Source organism: Pseudophryne corroboree, chromosome 5 (genome assembly GCF_028390025.1).
Source record: "Pseudophryne corroboree isolate aPseCor3 chromosome 5, aPseCor3.hap2, whole genome shotgun sequence".
NCBI lineage: Eukaryota > Metazoa > Chordata > Amphibia > Anura > Myobatrachidae > Pseudophryne > Pseudophryne corroboree.
The window spans coordinates 362,845,433-362,862,050 of NC_086448.1; the positions used below are offsets into that span (position 1 = coordinate 362,845,433).

At 44.4% G+C, this 16,618-nt stretch overlaps 1 protein-coding gene across 1 annotated transcript in view; it reads right to left on the reverse strand.

The window, feature by feature from the left end:
* Positions 1-404: 404 nt before the first annotated feature.
* The window catches only part of LOC134929602 (sodium-dependent neutral amino acid transporter B(0)AT3-like), a 484,872-nt gene continuing 468,658 nt past the window's right edge, over positions 405-16,618 (reverse strand). Inside the window, exons 11-12 of the mRNA XM_063925189.1 lie at positions 8,946-9,108; positions 405-602 (exon numbers count right to left, since the gene is read on the reverse strand). Of these exons, the coding sequence (XP_063781259.1) occupies positions 405-602; positions 8,946-9,108 (361 nt within the window). The remainder of the gene's footprint in view (positions 603-8,945; positions 9,109-16,618) is intronic.

Below are 16,618 nucleotides of genomic sequence, written 5' to 3' on the forward strand. Positions count from 1 at the left end.
AGTAGTTGGGCAAAAACATGTGCACTGCAGGGGGGGGGCAGATATAACATGTGCAGAGAGAGTTAGATTTGGGTGGGGTGTGTCCAATTTGAAATCTAAATTGCAGTGTACAAATAAAGCAGCCAGTATTTACCCTGCACATAAACAAAATAACCCACCTACATCTAACTCTCTCTGCACATGTTATATCTGCCCCCCTGCAGTGCACATGGTTTTGCCCAACTGCTAATAAACTTGCTGCTGCGATCAGGTCTGAATTACCCCCTATAATTGTAAACCACTGGTAACATGGGGTGCGCTGAGAGACCTAGGTGCAGTAGTGTGAATCTAAGACTTTGGCTCTCTGCCTCAATTTTGTGTCATAAATAACGTCAATTAGACTATTTTCAATTTTAAACATAATTTTATTTAGTTCCCATATCCCCTGTTATGTCATATCCATTATTTTTATAATATTCTGTTTTACAGTTTTGTTTATTTTTTTTTAAAAAGTAGAAGAGTGCAACCGATGGGATGAACATGCATGGAATGGCCACCAACAGAACACAAATTGTTACAACCCAGCCAGGATAATCTTCCATGTTCTTCATTGGGAATTTATCCTGTAGGAGCAGAAAACAAATATCATACATAGAACCTGCAGTCTAATGTGCTCACTTTATTTCTGCTTTAGTTCCTTGCCAATATACATCTGCTCTGCATTGTAGCTCCAAACTAATTGTACGTTGAGCACTATAACAAAACATTGCTCTTGGTTTACAGTCCTAGCCAAATAAGCAATACTGATAATAAACATCAGCTAACATTATTTGCCACTAGTATCTCACATACTTTTGTATTTTATGTATTTTGAATTTAAGAATACTTGCATCTTGTTAAAGCAGTTACAAAATATTCTCCATGTCCAGAGCCTGCCCTAACCCTGCCCTAACCAATATGGGGGCAGATGTATTAACCTGGAGAAGGCATAAGGAAGTGATAAACCAGTGATATGTGCAAGGTGATAAAGGCACCAGCCAATCAGGTCCAATATGTAAATTAACAGTTAGAAGCTGATTGGCTGGTGTGTTTATCCTCTTGCACATATCACTGGTTTATCACTTCCTTATGCCATTTCCAGGCTTAATACATCTGCCCCATGATGCCCTAGGCAAGATTTTGGCTGGCGTCCCTAACACCACTGCTAGTTCCGCCTCTGACACCTGCACCTCTTTCCCAGCACCATCACCCCTCACCCATAGCAGTCCTCATTTTGGTGCTCCTACCTCCTATATTTTAAATAGAAACAGTGCACACATTCGGCGCACAGCCCAAAAAGGTGTGTGTTCTTTTGGGAAGGGACATTGCCACACAATAGTACTCCCAAATTATGCCAGATAATAGTGCAACTTTATTCACATTTTATCATGCAATAGTGTCCCTTATTCACGTTACATCACACAGTAATATCACTTTACTATATATACATTACTCCTCACATTAGTGCCCCTTATTCACATTACACCACACTGAATTCACTCTTATTCACATTTTACCACACCGTTTTGCTCTTTATTCACATTAGACCACACAGTAGTGCCCTTTCTATACGTTATGTCACACAGTAGAGCACCTTATACACATAATGCCACACATTAGTAATGCCTTTATGCACATAATACTACACAGTAATGCTACTTACACATATGACACACATTATTAATGTCCTTAGAAACATAATGTGCCTTACACATTATGCCAACCTTTATTAATGCCCTTATACACATAATGTCCCTTACACATATGTCGCACAGTAATGTCCTTATAAACATAATGACACACATAATGACCCTTACAAATATGTTGCACATTATTAATGCATTTATACACATGACACTCATAATGCCCCTTACACATATGCCGAACACTTTTGCACAATGAACCTACCACACACAGCACTCACACGGCCACTAACACTGTGACCTCTGCCTCTGCTTAGATACAGATGTGTCCTCATACATCTTGCCTCAATATGCCATGCAGCTCTGCTAACATTGGGCACCTTTTTTTGCAGACAATGGGTCTTATTTTCATTGCAATGTGACTAGGATGCACAAGCAGCTTCTGCTGATTAAAATGATAGTTAGCATGCCTATATTCTGTGTGTGACTGTAACGTAGCATTTCATATGCAGATACAGTGATTTCCAGGAATGCACTGTAACGTAGCATTTCATATGCAGATACAGCCTCAATCGCACACAGAATATAGGCATGCTGCATATCATTTTAATCAGCAGAATCTGCTTGTGCCCCTAGGCATTTGCCTAGTTTGCCAATGCCTAGGTCCGGCTCTGGATAGAGCCGCAGTCACACACAGAATATAGGCATGCTGCATATCATTCTAATCAGAAGAAGCTGCTTGTGCCCCTCGGCATTCCAAATGCCCTAGGCATTTGCCTAGTTTGCCTATGCCTAGGGCTGGCTCTATCCATGCCCATTTATACATTGTAATCATCAATCAGTTCACTATTGTCATCTCCTATTGCAACATTGATTATTCTCATCTGCCTTTTGTCTTCCTAATTACAATAAATATTTTTTTATTTCATTAACTAATATGTTCAGTTTGTATATCATTTAATTTATATTTATTTTTATTGAAATCAAAACTATACTCACCTACCGGCTCTTGCTCCTAAATTACTTTTGGAAAAGTTTATTCATCTCACTGCTCAGCACTCCATGGCAACAAACCAGGGGCGTAACCAGTACTTGTGGGCCGCATAGCAACATATTGATAGGATACTGTCCGAATGCTTCTCCTCTCCTCGAGACACCTCTACGCAGCAGTTATAAGTTTTATGCCCCATAACCATAGTAGCACCCTAGTTAATATTATACCCCATAGTAATGCCCTAGTTTATGTTATAAACCATCTTAGCTCCCTCACTTACATAATGTCACATTGTAGGGCTGCCAGTACACATTATGCCACACAGTATTCCATTTCTTATGTCATATTATGACATACTGTTCTCAGTTCATATTATGCCACATTACAGTGCACCAAATTCATACAGTGCCACATTAGAGTGCCGTCCAGGTCAAATGATACCATGTTACAGTGCCCCAGTTTATATAATGCCACACTATAGTGCATCCATTTTATAGTGTACCACACTTCAGTGCCCCAGTTCTTATTGTGTAACATTATAGTTCCCTCCACATTACAATAAGCATATCAGATAATGACACGTTACAGTAGCCTCCAGTTCAAATGATGCCACATTGCAGTGCCCCCTTGCTATTATATCATTCACCACACTCAGCTCTCACTGAAAATTTTATTTCACACAATTCAGGCTAGGCAATGTATAAACACAATTGCTAAGCAGGCAAATCTGGGAAATTGGTACAATATGTAACTTTTTAAACTGGGTTCAGGCCCTCCTAAGCCACTGGGCCCCACAACAATGGCACTCCTTGCACACTATATAGTTACGCCCATGCATCAAACACCTGAGAACACCTTGGAGATACTCTGAAATAATAAGAATGAGATGTAGGTGGAAATGTACTACTGTAAATAGAGTTTTGGCAATATTGCCATGATTGCTGTATTTTCCTATCAGGATTTACTAAGCTCAAATCAGCTGCAAAAATTTGGAGAACTTTAGAACACAATTTGCTCACCTTATTTCCCCCCATTGAAAGTAAATTAAATATACCTAAAAAGGTTCTAGCGCGAAGGGCAGGTCACATGTGGACTGTGCTATAGGAATGAATGGTAGCAGTCTGATTGGTCAGTGTGGGGCAACTGTCGGGCTCTGACAAATTAGAGTGATCCCATTCACTCTTATGGCTTTAGGACGTCTTTATAGGGGGATCGGTATGAAATACCTCCAATCAAAATCCAGACGTTCAAAATCCCGACACCAATTGACCGATGGTCAAAATCCCGACTAGGTCAAAATCCCGACATGGACAAAATACCGACATTTAAAACACAGACAAGGTCAAAATACCGACATGTAAAATGCCGACAGGTCAAAATACCGACATGCAATTTTTTCTTGTTTTTTGTGTGAATGTCGACATAAGTCAACATGGACACCATATAAAGTGTACCGCGTCCCCTCGCATGGCTCGCTGCGCTCGCCATGCTTCGGGCACGGTGCCTCGCTGTGCTCGGCACACTATTATATACCCCCTCCAGGTCCACTGGGATGGTAAAGTATGAACAAGTCGGTTTCAATGAAAAAAATCATGAAAAACTCATGTCGGTATTTTGACCTGTCGGCATTTTACATGTCGGTATTTTGACCTTGTCGGTATTTTAAATGTCGGTATTTTATCCATGTCGGGATTTTGACCGTGTCGGGATTTTGACCATCGGTCAATTGGTGTTGGGATTTTGAACATCGGGATTTTGATTGGAGGTAAACTGACTGCTTCCCCTTTATAGGTAGTAGTGTTGTCACATATGGTTTATTATTTTGCCACATTTGTTGGAGGCCTACATGGAATGGGAAGGACCCTTTTTCAAAAGGATCTGAGTAAGTAATAAGGTGGTAAACAAGAGATTGTCAGGGAGTATTTATTAATTAAGTTTTTTTCACTATGGTTTGTGTCCTGTTATAATTTTGAATTTTTTTGCAGTGCACTACAGGTGCTTAATGGGCCATATCTTCAAGTACCAATATGCCCTGGCAGCCATTAAAGTTGAGAATTACAGGGCTAGCTGGAACATGTAGTCAGGCCCGGTGCAAGGTTTCGTGTCACCCTAGGCAAAACTTCAGCCTACTGCCCCGCCCCTACACACACACACACACACACACACACACACACACACACACACACACACACACACACACACACACACACACACACACACACACACACACACACACACACACACACACACACACACACACACACACACACACACACACACACACACACACACACACACACACACACACACACACACACACACACACACCATACTTGCCTACCTGACCCTCTCCATGAGGGAGAAAATGCTCTGTTCCTGGACTTTCCTGGTAATGTATGATTGCCATCACCTGTGGTGAAACACCTTTCTTATCAATTAACTAGCTCACCACAGGTGATGGCAATCATACATTACCAGGAAAGTCCAGGAACAGAGCATTTTCTCCCTCATGGAGAGGGTCAGGTAGGCAAGCATGACACACACACACATGTGGCATCTTATAAGTACACCTGCCGCTTGCTTGCATGGAATACATCAATACTCTTTTTTTTATTGCATTATTTTCATTACCTACATATAAATAAATGAGGGCAGTCAGTAAACATCTTTTTTATGTGTGTAAATCATGGGTCTTCAACCTGTGGCCCTCCAGCTGCTGTGAAACTACATATCCCAGCATGCCCTGCCACCGTTTTGCTACTAAGGTATGCTAAACGGAGGCAGGGCAAGCTGGTATGTGTAGTTCCAAAGCAGCTGGAGGGCCGCAGGTTGAAGACCCATGGTGTAAATTGTGTCCAATTCTATATGAGTACCACTTAGGGGTTAATCTAGTTAGCCCCGATGATATTGCAGGAGCAAATCATCACAGCAGCCACCGCACTTTATGGCTAACCGAACTTGCTCAAAAGTGCTTGCGGTCCCATAGGGTAATGAGCAATTTTGTGCAAATCCAGGTTGTGAAGGGTGCAAGACTGTGTACCGTTGCTGGAGTTTAAATGCCATGGCAACGGTACTTTGCAGCTAATTAGATTTACCCCAATGTCTGTTCTTATAGCTGCCCAAAGAATGTATTTTACAATATTCTCCTTAAGTATTAGTGATTTAATGCCAAATTCAACAGTTTTTACTGTGTGATTTATACTGAATTAGACACCATATATGCCTTAAATTTGAAAACTTATGTGAGCAGATTCAATTGGGTGTGAAAATTATGCGGGAAAATTACCACGGCTATCGTAACCTTTTTTTCATTGCCGCAGGTATGCAAACCCCTGATACCTGTGGTATCCAATAAAAAAAAAAACATGGGGGAATTTTAATTTATTTTTTTAAATCAGCCTGTACTTTCCCCACCCCAAAATAAATAAAATAAATAAATAAAACATTGCTGCCCTCTCCTTGCTGTCCCAGCTCCTTTTGATCCAAAAATCAGACGCAGCACTGCCGGACCTGGAGTGGAGTGATGCTGAATCCACCGGCGAGAGGAGGAATAGGGGAAGACAGTAGAGAGAGAGAGAGAGAGGAGGAATAGGGGGAGACGGGAGAGAGAGGAAAAATAGAGGGAGACGAGAGAGAGAGGAGGATGGGGAAATAGGAAAGATGAGGAATAGGGGAGAAGGGAAAGAGAGGAGGAATAGTGGGAGAAGGGAAAGAGAAAAGGATGGGGAAATAGGAAAGAGAGGAAGAATAGGGGGAGACGGGAAAGATAGGAGGAATAGGGGGAAATTGGAAAGGGAGGAGAAATAGGGGAGACGGGTGAGAAGGACAAGGAGGAGATGGCAGAGAGAGAGAGAGAGACCCCATCAGAGTAGAAGACAGGAAGGTATTTACCTGTCTGTAGTGTATTTCTGTTTTAGTGTATTGCACAGATAATGAAGTTATGAAAGGTACTTATAGTACAGAGATGAGGGCTTAGGTAGCAGATGCTGTCTGGGATCCAAAACTCTCCTCCCGGCAGCTGCAGCCCCGTCACTGCTGGGTGGGAATGTCCAGAAATTTGTGGAGCATCGATGGCTGCCACTGACGCAGTCATGCTGGTCTCGGCAGCCATGTTCCAATGGACATTCTGGTCTGCCATAGGCGGTGTCCGATAGTTGGACTGATGGTATGTTGATACTGCAATTTGCGCTGCAGGTGGGTCTCGCAGATGGTAGCCATAGATTGTGTCATTGGCATAATGTAGCAGTATATGTATGAGCACAGTAAGTATATATATATATATATATATATATATACACACTGCTCAAAAAAATAAAGGGAACACTAAAATAACACATCCTAGATCTGAATGAATTAAATATTCTTATTAAATACTTTGTTCTTTACATAGTTGAATGTGCTGACAACAAAATCACACAAAAATTATCAATGGAAATCAAATTTATTAACCCATGGAGGCCTGGATTTGGAGTCACACTCAAAATTAAAGTGGAAAAACACACTACAGGCTGATCCAACTTTGATGTAATGTCCTTAAAACAAGTCAAAATGAGGCTCAGTAGTGTGTGTGGCCTCCACATGCCTGTATGACCTCCCTACAATGCCTGGGCATGCTCCTGATGAGGTGGCGGATGGTCTCCTGAGGGATCTCCTCCCAGACCTGGACTAAAGCATCTGCCAACTCCTGGACAGTCTGTGGTGCAACGTGGCGTTGGTGGATGGAGCGAGACATGATGTCCCAGATGTGCTCAATTGGATTCAGGTCTGGGGAACTGGCGGGCCAGTCCATAGCATCAATGCCTTTGTCTTGCAGGAAGTGCTGACACACTCCAGCCACATAAGGTCTAGCATTGTCTTGCATTAGGAGGAACCCAGGGCCAACCGCACCAGCATATGGTCTCACAAGGGGTCTGAGGATTTCATCTCGGTACCTAATGGCAGTCAGGCGACCTCTGGCGAGCACATGGAGGGCTGTGCGTCCCCCCAAAGAAATGCCACCCCACACCATTACTGACCCACTGCCAAACCGGTCATGCTGGAGGATGTTGCAGGCAGCAGAACGTTCTTGGCGTCTCCAGACTCTGTCACGTCTGTCACATGTGCTCAGTGAGAACCTGCTTTTATCTGTGAAGAGCACAGGGCGCCAGTGGCAAATCTGCCAATCTTGGTGTTCTCTGGCAAATGCCAAACGTCCTGCACAGTGTTGGGCTGTAAGCACAACCCCCACCTGTGGACGTCGGGCCCTCATACCACCCTCATGGAGTCTGTTTCTTATTGTTTGAGTAGACACATGAACATTTGTGGCTTGCTGGAGGTCATTTTGCATGGCTCTGGCAGTGCTCCTCCTGTTCCTCCTTGCACAAAGGCGGAGGTAGCGGTCCTGCTGCTGGGATGTGGCCCTCCTACGGCCTCCTCCAGGTCTCCTGATGTACTGGCCTGTCTCCTGGTAGCGACTCCATGCTCTGGACACTACGCTGACAGACACCGCAAACCTTCTTGCCACAGCTCGCATTGATGTGCCATCCTGGATGAGCTGCACTACCTGAGTCACTTGTGTGGGTTGTAGACTCCGTCTCATGCTACCACTAGCGTGAAAGCACCGCCAGCTTTCAAGAGTGACCAAAACATTAGCCAGAAAGCATAGGAGCTGAGAAGTGGTCTGTGGTCACCACCTGCAGAACAACTCCTTTATTGGGGGTGTCTTGCTAATTGCCTATAATTTCCTTTCCACCTGTATTCCATTTGCACAACAGCATGTGAAATTGATTGTCAATCAGTGTTGCTTCCTAAGTGGACAGTTTGATTTCACAGAAGTGTGATTGACTTGGAGTTACATTGTGTTGTTTAAGTGTTCCCTTTATTTTTTTGAGCAGTGTATATATACATATATATACGGGGTGTGGTATGTTATGCCGGCTGTCGGGCTCCCGGTGACCAGCATACCGGCGCCGGGAGCCCGACACCCGGCTTACCGACAGTGTGGCGAGCGCAAATGAGCCCCTTGTGGGCTCGCTGCGCTTGCCACGCTGCGTTCACGGTGGCATGCTACGCGCGCCACGCTATTTTATTCTCCCTTCAGGGAATTCGTGGACCCCCACGAGGGAGAATAAGTGTCAGTATGCCAGCTGTCGGGATTACGGCGCCGGTATACTGTGCGCCGGGATCATGACAGCCAGCATACTGAAGACCACCCATCGCTGTGAAGTACCATACCCATGGAGTGAACTCACATTGTTTAACAGTTAAGCTGTATGACATTTCATTTTATATTAGTATACTTATTTACTTACATAGTTAGGATTCCAAGTTTCATAGGTCAAAGGAGTTGAAAATTGAACAACTATATATGAAAAGAATACAGCTACCATTAGTAATGGACTAATAAATCTCCATGTTGCCTGCCAGTAAATATTTGGACGCCTCCCAGTCATCCATTTTATATCTTCACTGAACCTGGATAAACAAACTGTTATTAAATGCAATTATTCAATAGAAGACAATTTACAAACTCATCACATGTAAATACATTCGTCTGTGTAAATACAGAATATTAAAGGAATTTAAGACACAATAATTTTTTTTATATTATATTAGGAGGATCAAACATATAGCAGAAATATATTGGACACTTTGAAAAAAAGAAATAGCAATATGTTCTAATCTTCTTCTGTGCCCAAGCAATAGCCACTCTAAGAAAATACTGCATATGATTGTTCTATACACCAATTTACTGTACACGTACCAAAGAAGTTGGTCACTGTGCCAGTCTAGACAATAAACAAATATCCCAAGCCCTCCCCTTGAAAAAAACTACTATTGGGCTACAAAGTTGTTTGGTCAAATTCTCCACACACTGGGGGTCATTCTGACCCGATCGCAGCGTGCTTTCGTTCACACATCTGTGACCGGGTCACTACTGCACACACGCGGGGGCCGTAATGCGCACGCGCATCATTGCCGGCGACAGCCATCATGGGCAACGGTGCTGACTATGAAGAAAGCGGTCGCAGCGGCGACCGCAAGAAGATTGACAACAGAATGGCGTTCTGGGGCGGCAACTCACCATTTGGAGCCGTTTTTGGGGAGCGGTAAGGAAAACGCAGGCGTGTCAAGGCGAACGGAGGGCGGATGTCTGACGTCAAAGCCATGCCCATCATCGCTGGATCCGTCGCACAGGGTAAGTATGTCCAGGGCTGGTCTTGTTTAACAGCAAACTTTTTTAGCAAAACAGGGCTGCACAAGCGATCGCAGCCTGCTATGCTTAAATACACTCCACCATAGGCGGAGATTAGTTGATTGCACCAGCAGCAAAAAGTTGCATGGTGCGATCAACTCAAAATGTGGGCCCTAATGTGCTCCTAATTAGAGATGAGCGGGTTCGGTTCGTTGAGATCCGAACCCCCCCGAACTTCACCTATTTTACACGGTTTCAAGGCAGCCTCGGATCTTCCCGCCTTGCTCTGTTAACCCGAGCGCGCCCGAACGTCATCATCCCGCTGTAGGATTCTCGCGAGATTCGTATTGCATATAAAGAGCCGCGCGCCGCCGCCATTTTCACTTGTGCATTGGAGATGATAGTGAGAGGACGTGGCTGCGTTCTCTCAGTTTCTTTGTTCAGTGTGCTGCAAATATCTGTGCTCAGTGTGCTGCAAATATCTGTGCTCAGTGTGCTGCAAATATCTGTGCTCAGTGTGCTGCAAATATCTACGTTCTCTGCCTGAAAACGCTCCATATCTGTGCTGCATTGTAGTATATAGTAGGAGGACAGTGCAGAATTTTGCTGACCACCAGTATATATATAGCAGTACGGTACAGTAGTCCATTGCTCTACCTCTGTGTCGTCAAGTATACTATCCATCCATACCTGTGCTGCATTGTAGTTGTGCGCAGTATATAGTAGGAGGACAGTGCAGAATTTTGCTGACCACCAGTATATATATATAGCAGTACGGTACAGTAGTCCATTGCTCTACCTCTGTGTCGTCAAGTATATTATCCATCCATACCTGTGCTGCATTGTAGTTGTGCGCAGTATATAGTAGGAGGACAGTGCAGAATTTTGCTGATCACCAGTATATATATAGCAGTACGGTACAGTAGTCCATTGCTCTACCTCTGTGTCGTCAAGTATACTATCCATCCATATCTGTGCTGCATTGTAGTTGTGCGCAGTATATAGTAGGAGGACAGTGCAGAATTTTGCTGACCACCAGTATATATATATATATATATAGCCATAGGCGTGCGCACGGGGGGTCCCTGGTGCGCACAGGCAGCCCCTAATGTCGGGCACCCCCCACACGCCAGCAGCACGGTGATCAGTGTTCATTCCTCTACCCCTCTGCTGCTGCACCCGCTGCCCGGTCATGTGAGTGACAGTGTACAGTAATAGTTTCTTGGCCGGCGGCCGCATTGGGTGCACTGTCTGACATAGATTCATGCTGCTGGCTCCGCCCCACGTTGATGTCACGCCGCCTCGCGTCCTCCATCCCTGCCCGCCACCTGCGCTCTCTACTCTCAGTCTCCCCTCCGCCTGGACTCTAACCCTGTGTGCCGGCCTGTCTATACACCGGACCAACACCACAGCTACTTGCCACTTGGGGTTTTGTTAACGTAAGATGCTTGCGGGGATTCCATAGACCTATTTGCTGGGCTGTTGTGAAGTGTCACTCTGCTGGCTGCAGGCAGTAACACGCTACTGCCATGATTCATTATTTGTAGTGTGGCTAAATGGGCTAATCAGTCTTCAGAATGTCTCCTGTACAGTCTTACATTCTATAGGGCTTTTCAGCTGATGAGAACAATGATAGATAGATAGATAGATAGATAGATAGATAGATAGATAGATAGATAGATTTATATATATGTGTATATATATATATGTGTGTGTGTGTGTGTGTGTATATATATATATATATACCGTATATACTCGAGTATAAGCCGACTTTTTCAGCACTTTTTTTTGTGCTGAAAAAGCCACCTCGGCTTATACTCGAGTCAGTGCAGGCAGAGGCAGAGCAGTGTGAAGGAGGGACATGGAGCGCACAGCGCGCGGCGCTCCTGTGTCCCTCCTGCATCTCCGGCGGCAGCAGCGGCGGTTCTATTACAGGAAATACCCGTTCGTGACCTCTGATCACGAACCGGCACTTCCTATAATAGACCCGCCGCGGCCGCCGAAGATGCAGGAGGGACACAGGAGAGCCGCGCACGCTGTGTGCTTCGTGTCCCTCCAGAAGACAGCGCGGGATCGACGGAGGGGTAAGTAACAGCACTGTGGGGCATACCTGGCACTTGGGGAGGGAACGTATCTGGCAGCACTGTGGGGGCATATCTGGCAGCACTGTGGGGGCATATCTGGCAGCACTGTGGGGGCATAACTGGCAGCACTGTGGGGGCATAACTGGCAGCACTGTGGGGGCATATCTGGCAGCACTGTGGGGGCATATCTGGCAGCACTGTGGGGGCATAACTGGCAGCACTGTGGGGGCATATCTGGCAGCACTGTGGGGGCATATCTGGCAGCACTGTGGGGGCATATCTGGCAGCACTGTGGGGGCATATCTGGCAGCACTGTGGGGGCATATCTGGCAGCACTGTGGGGGCATATCTGGCAGCACTGTGGGGGCATATCTGGCAGCACTGTGGGGGCATATCTGGCAGCACTGTGGGGGCATAACTGGCAGCACTGTGGGGGCATAACTGGCAGCACTGTGGGGGCATATCTGGCAGCACTGTGGGGGCATATCTGGCAGCACTGTGGGGGCATATCTGGCAGCACTGTGGGGGCATATCTGGCAGCACTGTGGGGGCATATCTGGCAGCACTGTGGGGGCATATCTGGCAGCACTGTGGGGGCATATCTGGCACTATGAGGGCATATCTGGCACTATGAGGGCATATCTGGCACTGAGGGCTGTGTACGGCTAGAGCTGCATTTCCCACCCTAGGCTTATACTCGAGTCAATAAGTTTTCCCAGGTTTTTGTGGTAGAATTAGGTGCCTCGGCTTATATTCGGGTCGACTTATACTCGAGTATATACGGTATATATATATATGTGTGTGTGTGTGTGTGTGTATATATATATTATTATATATGTTTGTATATATATATATATGTATATATATATATATATATACATATGTATGTATATATATACATATGTATGTATATATATATATGTGTGTATATAGATATGTGTATATATATATATATATATATATTATATGTATATATATAATATATATATTTATATATGTGTATATATATATATATATGTATGTATATATATATATATATATATATATGTATAATGCTTGATAATGGCGGCACTCAGCAGACTCATTTAAAGATGCAAAAAAAGCCTTTTATTTTCGGTCCTACGCCGTTTCGGGGAAACCCCGTCTTCAGGGACAAACAATACATGTATTGTTTGTCCCTGAAGACGGGGTTTCCCCGAAACGGCGTAGGACCGAAAATAAAAGGCTTTTTTTGGCATCTTTAAATGAGTCTGCTGAGTGCCGCCATTATCAAGCATTGTTACAGGAGTGTTTATTCCCTGGATGGCACCGCAGCAAGTAACTGCTTCCCACAAGTGAGTGCCGAGCCTCTCCAAGTGCTATATATATGTATATATATATACATATATATATATGTATGTATATATATGTGTGTATATAGATATGTGTGTATATATATATATATATATATATAGTGGAAGCAGCACTCCCAATAGCAGGTAGCTTTACCAGTGCCTTCCTTAAGACTCCACAGCAAGAGGTCTCATATTAATCTCTGTATAGGCGGCACTCGGACGAATCATAATCAGCATACCATGATATCGTAATAGCTTATTATAATCAGCTCCATAATCACAACAAACAACCCCTGTTGTGATTATGGAGCTGATTATGATTCGCAATTACTATAGCTGAATGCATGTATGTTTTGCTATTTTAGATTTTTGATACTTTCCACTTGCCGTAGATTTACAATGTTTGTTGTACTTTGTTTTTATTGGTAGTCATGGCACCGGACACTGGGTGACGACGTCATTGGTGGGCGTCTTCACACCAGAGCCGGCAGCAGTGGCGTTTGCACGTGGTGTTTAGATGCTTTATAAGGTACGTTTATTATACTTATTTAAATCCTGATGATGAGGTGCAAATAAACTTGGAAACGTTGATGGCATATTTGCAGCTTCTGTGAGAATTGTTTTCAAGTGCCGCCTATGTATATTGTTTAACATATGTTAAATTTGTATTTTTTAAATTACTTTAGATATTTATTATTAATAATGTGTTGTTATTATTAAATAATAATGGTGAGCACTATTGGGGACATTACGTGTATCTGTCACTGCTGGGCGCATTACATGTATCTGGCACTGCTGGGGGCATTACGTGTATCTGGCACTGCTGGGGGCATTACGTGTATCTGTCACTGCTGGGGGCATTACGTGTATCTGTCACTGCTGGGGGCATTACATGTATCTGTCACTGCTGGGGGCATTACGTGTATCTGGCACTGCTGGGGGTATTATATGTATTTGGCTCTACTGGGGGTATTATGTGTATCTGCCACTGCTGGGGACATTACGTGTATCTGGCACTGTGGCATAATGTGAATTTGGCTCATACTGTGTGGCATAATGTGAATTTCGGCTCATACCATGTGGCGTAATGTGAAGTTGGCTCATACCGTGTGGCATAATGTGAAATTGGCTCATACTGTGTGGCATAATGTGAAATTGACTCATACTGTGTGGCGTAATGTGAATTTCGGCTCATACTGTGTGGCGTAATGTGAATTTAGGCTCATACTGTGTGACGTAATGTAAATTTCAGCTCATACTGTGTGGCGTAATGTGAATTTCGGCTCATACTGTGTGGCATAATGTGAATTTCAGCTCATGCTGTAGTGTAATGTTAAGTTGGGTCATACTGTGTGGCATAATGTGAATAAGGGGCACTACTGTCAGTAGCTGGTGAGCATCGCAACATGTGTGACAAATGCTGGTGCGCTGCAGAGGAGGAAGCTGATGGCATAGAAAGAGGCATATGTGGCTGTGATGGCACATGTGTAAATTTGAAACTTTAGTTGTGTTATATTAAAATTGAAATGTTCATCCCCCTAAACCTCCCGTACTTTCCAGAGTGGCCCACTCAAAATCAGGGTGTAGTTGCTGGGGGTGGGGTGGTGGTGCAAGAGGTGGGTTGTCTGGTGGTAAGGTGTGTGTGTGTGTGTGTGGGGGGGGGCAAATGCACTGCACCTAGGCTTACCCCTCTCTAGCTCCGCCACTGGGTCAGGAATAGGATGGGGAAGTGCAAGCAGCGATAGGGTGTAGCGGCAGCTAGGAGTCAGGGTTATGCCATAGTGGGCAGTCAGTAGCGGCCGGTGGTAGCACCATTATGTTACATGTAATTTCTCCTGGGTGTATTATATAGACCCGCCCCTCCAGTAGTGCACCCACTAATAAAATTAGCTGCGCACGCCTATGTATATAGCAGTACGGTACAGTAGTCCATTGCTCTACCTCTGTTGCGTCAAGTATACTATCCATATCTGTGCTGCATTGTAGTTGTGCGCAGTATATAGTAGGAGGACAGTGCAGAATTTTGCTGACCACCAGTATATATATAGCAGTACGGTACAGTAGTCCATTGCTCTACCTCTGTGTCGTCAAGTATACTATCCATCCATACCTGTGCTGCATTGTAGTTGTGTGCAGTATATAGTAGGAGGACAGTGCAGAATTTTGCTGACCACCAGTATATATATATAGCAGTACGGTACAGTAGTCCATTGCTCTACCTCTGTGTCGTCAAGTATACTATCCATCCATACCTGTGCTGCATTGTAGTTGTGCGCAGTATATAGTAGGAGGACAGTGCAGAATTTTGCTGACCACCAGTATATATATAGCAGTACGGTACAGTAGGCCATTGCTCTACCTCTGTGTCGTCAAGTATACTATCCATCCATATCTGTGCTGCATTGTAGTTGTGCGCAGTATATAGTAGGAGGACAGTGCAGAATTTTGCTGACCACCAGTAAATATATAGCAGTACAGTACAGTAGTCCATTGCTCTACCTCTGTGTCGTCAAGTGTACTATCCATATCTGTGCTGCATTGTAGTTGTGCGCAGTATATAGTAGGAGGACAGTGCAGAATTTTGCTGACCACCAGTATATATATAGCAGTACGGTACAGTAGGCCATTGCTATTGATATATTACTGGCATATAATTCCACACATTAAAAAATGGAGAACAAAAATGTGGAGGGTAAAATAGGGAAAGATTAAGATCCACTTCTACCTCGTGCTGAAGCTGCTGCCACTAGTCATGGCCGAGACGATGAAATGCCATCGTCGTCTGCCAAGGCCGATGCCCAATGTCAAAGTAGAGAGCATGTAAAATCCAAAAAACAAAAGTTCAGTAAAATGACCCAAAAATCAAAATTAAAAGCGTCTGATGAGAAGCGTAAACTTGCCAATATGCCATTTACGACACGGAGTGGCAAGGAACGGCTGAGGCCCTGGCCTATGTTCATGGCTAGTGGTTCAGCTTCACATGAGGATGGAAGCACTCATACTCCCGCTAGAAAAATGAAAAGACTTAAGCTGGCAAAAGCACAGCAAAGAACAATCACAAATCCCCAAGGATAGTCCAATTGTGTCGGTTGCGATGCCTGACCTTCCCAACACTGGACGGGAAGAGGTGGCGCCTTCCACCATTTGCACGCCCCCTGCAAGTGCTGGAAGGAGCACCCACAATCCAGTTCCTGATAGTCAAATTGAAGATGTCACTGTTGAAGTACACCAGGATGAGGATATGGGTGTTGCTGGCGCTGAGGAGGAAATTGACAAGGAGGATTCTGATGGTAAGGTGGTTTGTTTAAGTCAGGCACCCGGGGAGACACCTGTTGTCCGTGGCACTAATATGGCCATTGACATGCCTGGTC